The 904-nt window shown below is 46.3% G+C and overlaps 1 protein-coding gene across 1 annotated transcript in view; it reads left to right on the top strand.

Annotated features, from left to right (window-relative positions):
* LOC107081029 overlaps positions 1-904 on the top strand; it is a gene marked incomplete at both ends in the record, with an annotated part of 16512 nt that overhangs the window by 7058 nt on the left and 8550 nt on the right. Inside the window, one exon of the mRNA XM_015369240.1 lies at positions 59-229. Within this exon, the coding sequence (XP_015224726.1) occupies positions 59-229 (171 nt within the window). The remainder of the gene's footprint in view (positions 1-58; positions 230-904) is intronic.

Below are 904 nucleotides of genomic sequence, written 5' to 3'. Positions count from 1 at the left end.
TCCGCTCCTTCTCTGAACCCGGCTCCTCCCAAAGACCCTCGGCCGTTGTTGGTTCCAGGTCCTCCTAATGTGCTTCACTTGCTGGCTCCTCTGCCTCCATGCATTCGGTTACCAGGCCCAAAGGTGGTTCCAGAGCCGGCCCAGCCGTCATCAGGGATCCGGTACTATCGTAGGCCTGATGGATCATTGGTCCAACTGATTCCCATCAACAGATCAACCATTCAGGGAGGTGAGTTTTGGAATCAGCCGAATATTAGTTTGTCCCGGTTCTGACCAGGCCTGCTTTAGTCCATTTGATATTCAGGTCAGAATCTCTAAATCAGAGGAAAGATGTAGTAGTCTAAAATTCAGCAGGTAAAAGAACCAATAAATTCAGTTTATTTCGATAACGCCAATTCACAACCCATCATCTCAAGGCACTTCACAGTTCACCAGATTACCCAGTCAGATTGATTCAAAGTTTTCTATCTAAGGAAAACCAGCTGATTGCATCGACTTATTGACTCTTCAGCAATCCCTCACACTAAGCATGCTTGTAGTGACAGTGGAGAGGAAAAACTCCCTTTGAACAGGAAGAAACTTCCAGCAGAACCAGGCTTAGTGTGAGCTGCCATCTGCTGAGGCCGACTGGGGTTCCAGGAGACAGAAGCAGACATAGAAATAGAAGCATAGATACAAAAGGCAGCTGTCAACCAGCTCCACAGGCGGCCCCACCGAACTAACAGATTCTGCAGAGTGGGAGAATAGAGATAGAATGAAGTAGAATGGTGAAAAAGGGGTCCCTATGTCCTCCAGCAGTCTAAGCCTATAGCAGCATAACTATAGAGATAGCTCAGGATAACCTGAGCCACTCTAACTATATACTTTATCAGAAATGAAAGTTTTAAGCCTAGCCTTAAAAGTA

Source organism: Cyprinodon variegatus, unplaced genomic scaffold, assembly GCF_000732505.1.
Source record: "Cyprinodon variegatus isolate N-32 unplaced genomic scaffold, C_variegatus-1.0 Scaffold2710, whole genome shotgun sequence".
Taxonomy (NCBI): domain Eukaryota; kingdom Metazoa; phylum Chordata; class Actinopteri; order Cyprinodontiformes; family Cyprinodontidae; genus Cyprinodon; species Cyprinodon variegatus.
Note: the sequence above shows the minus strand (reverse complement) of the source record. Positions and strands in the feature narration are given on the sequence as shown.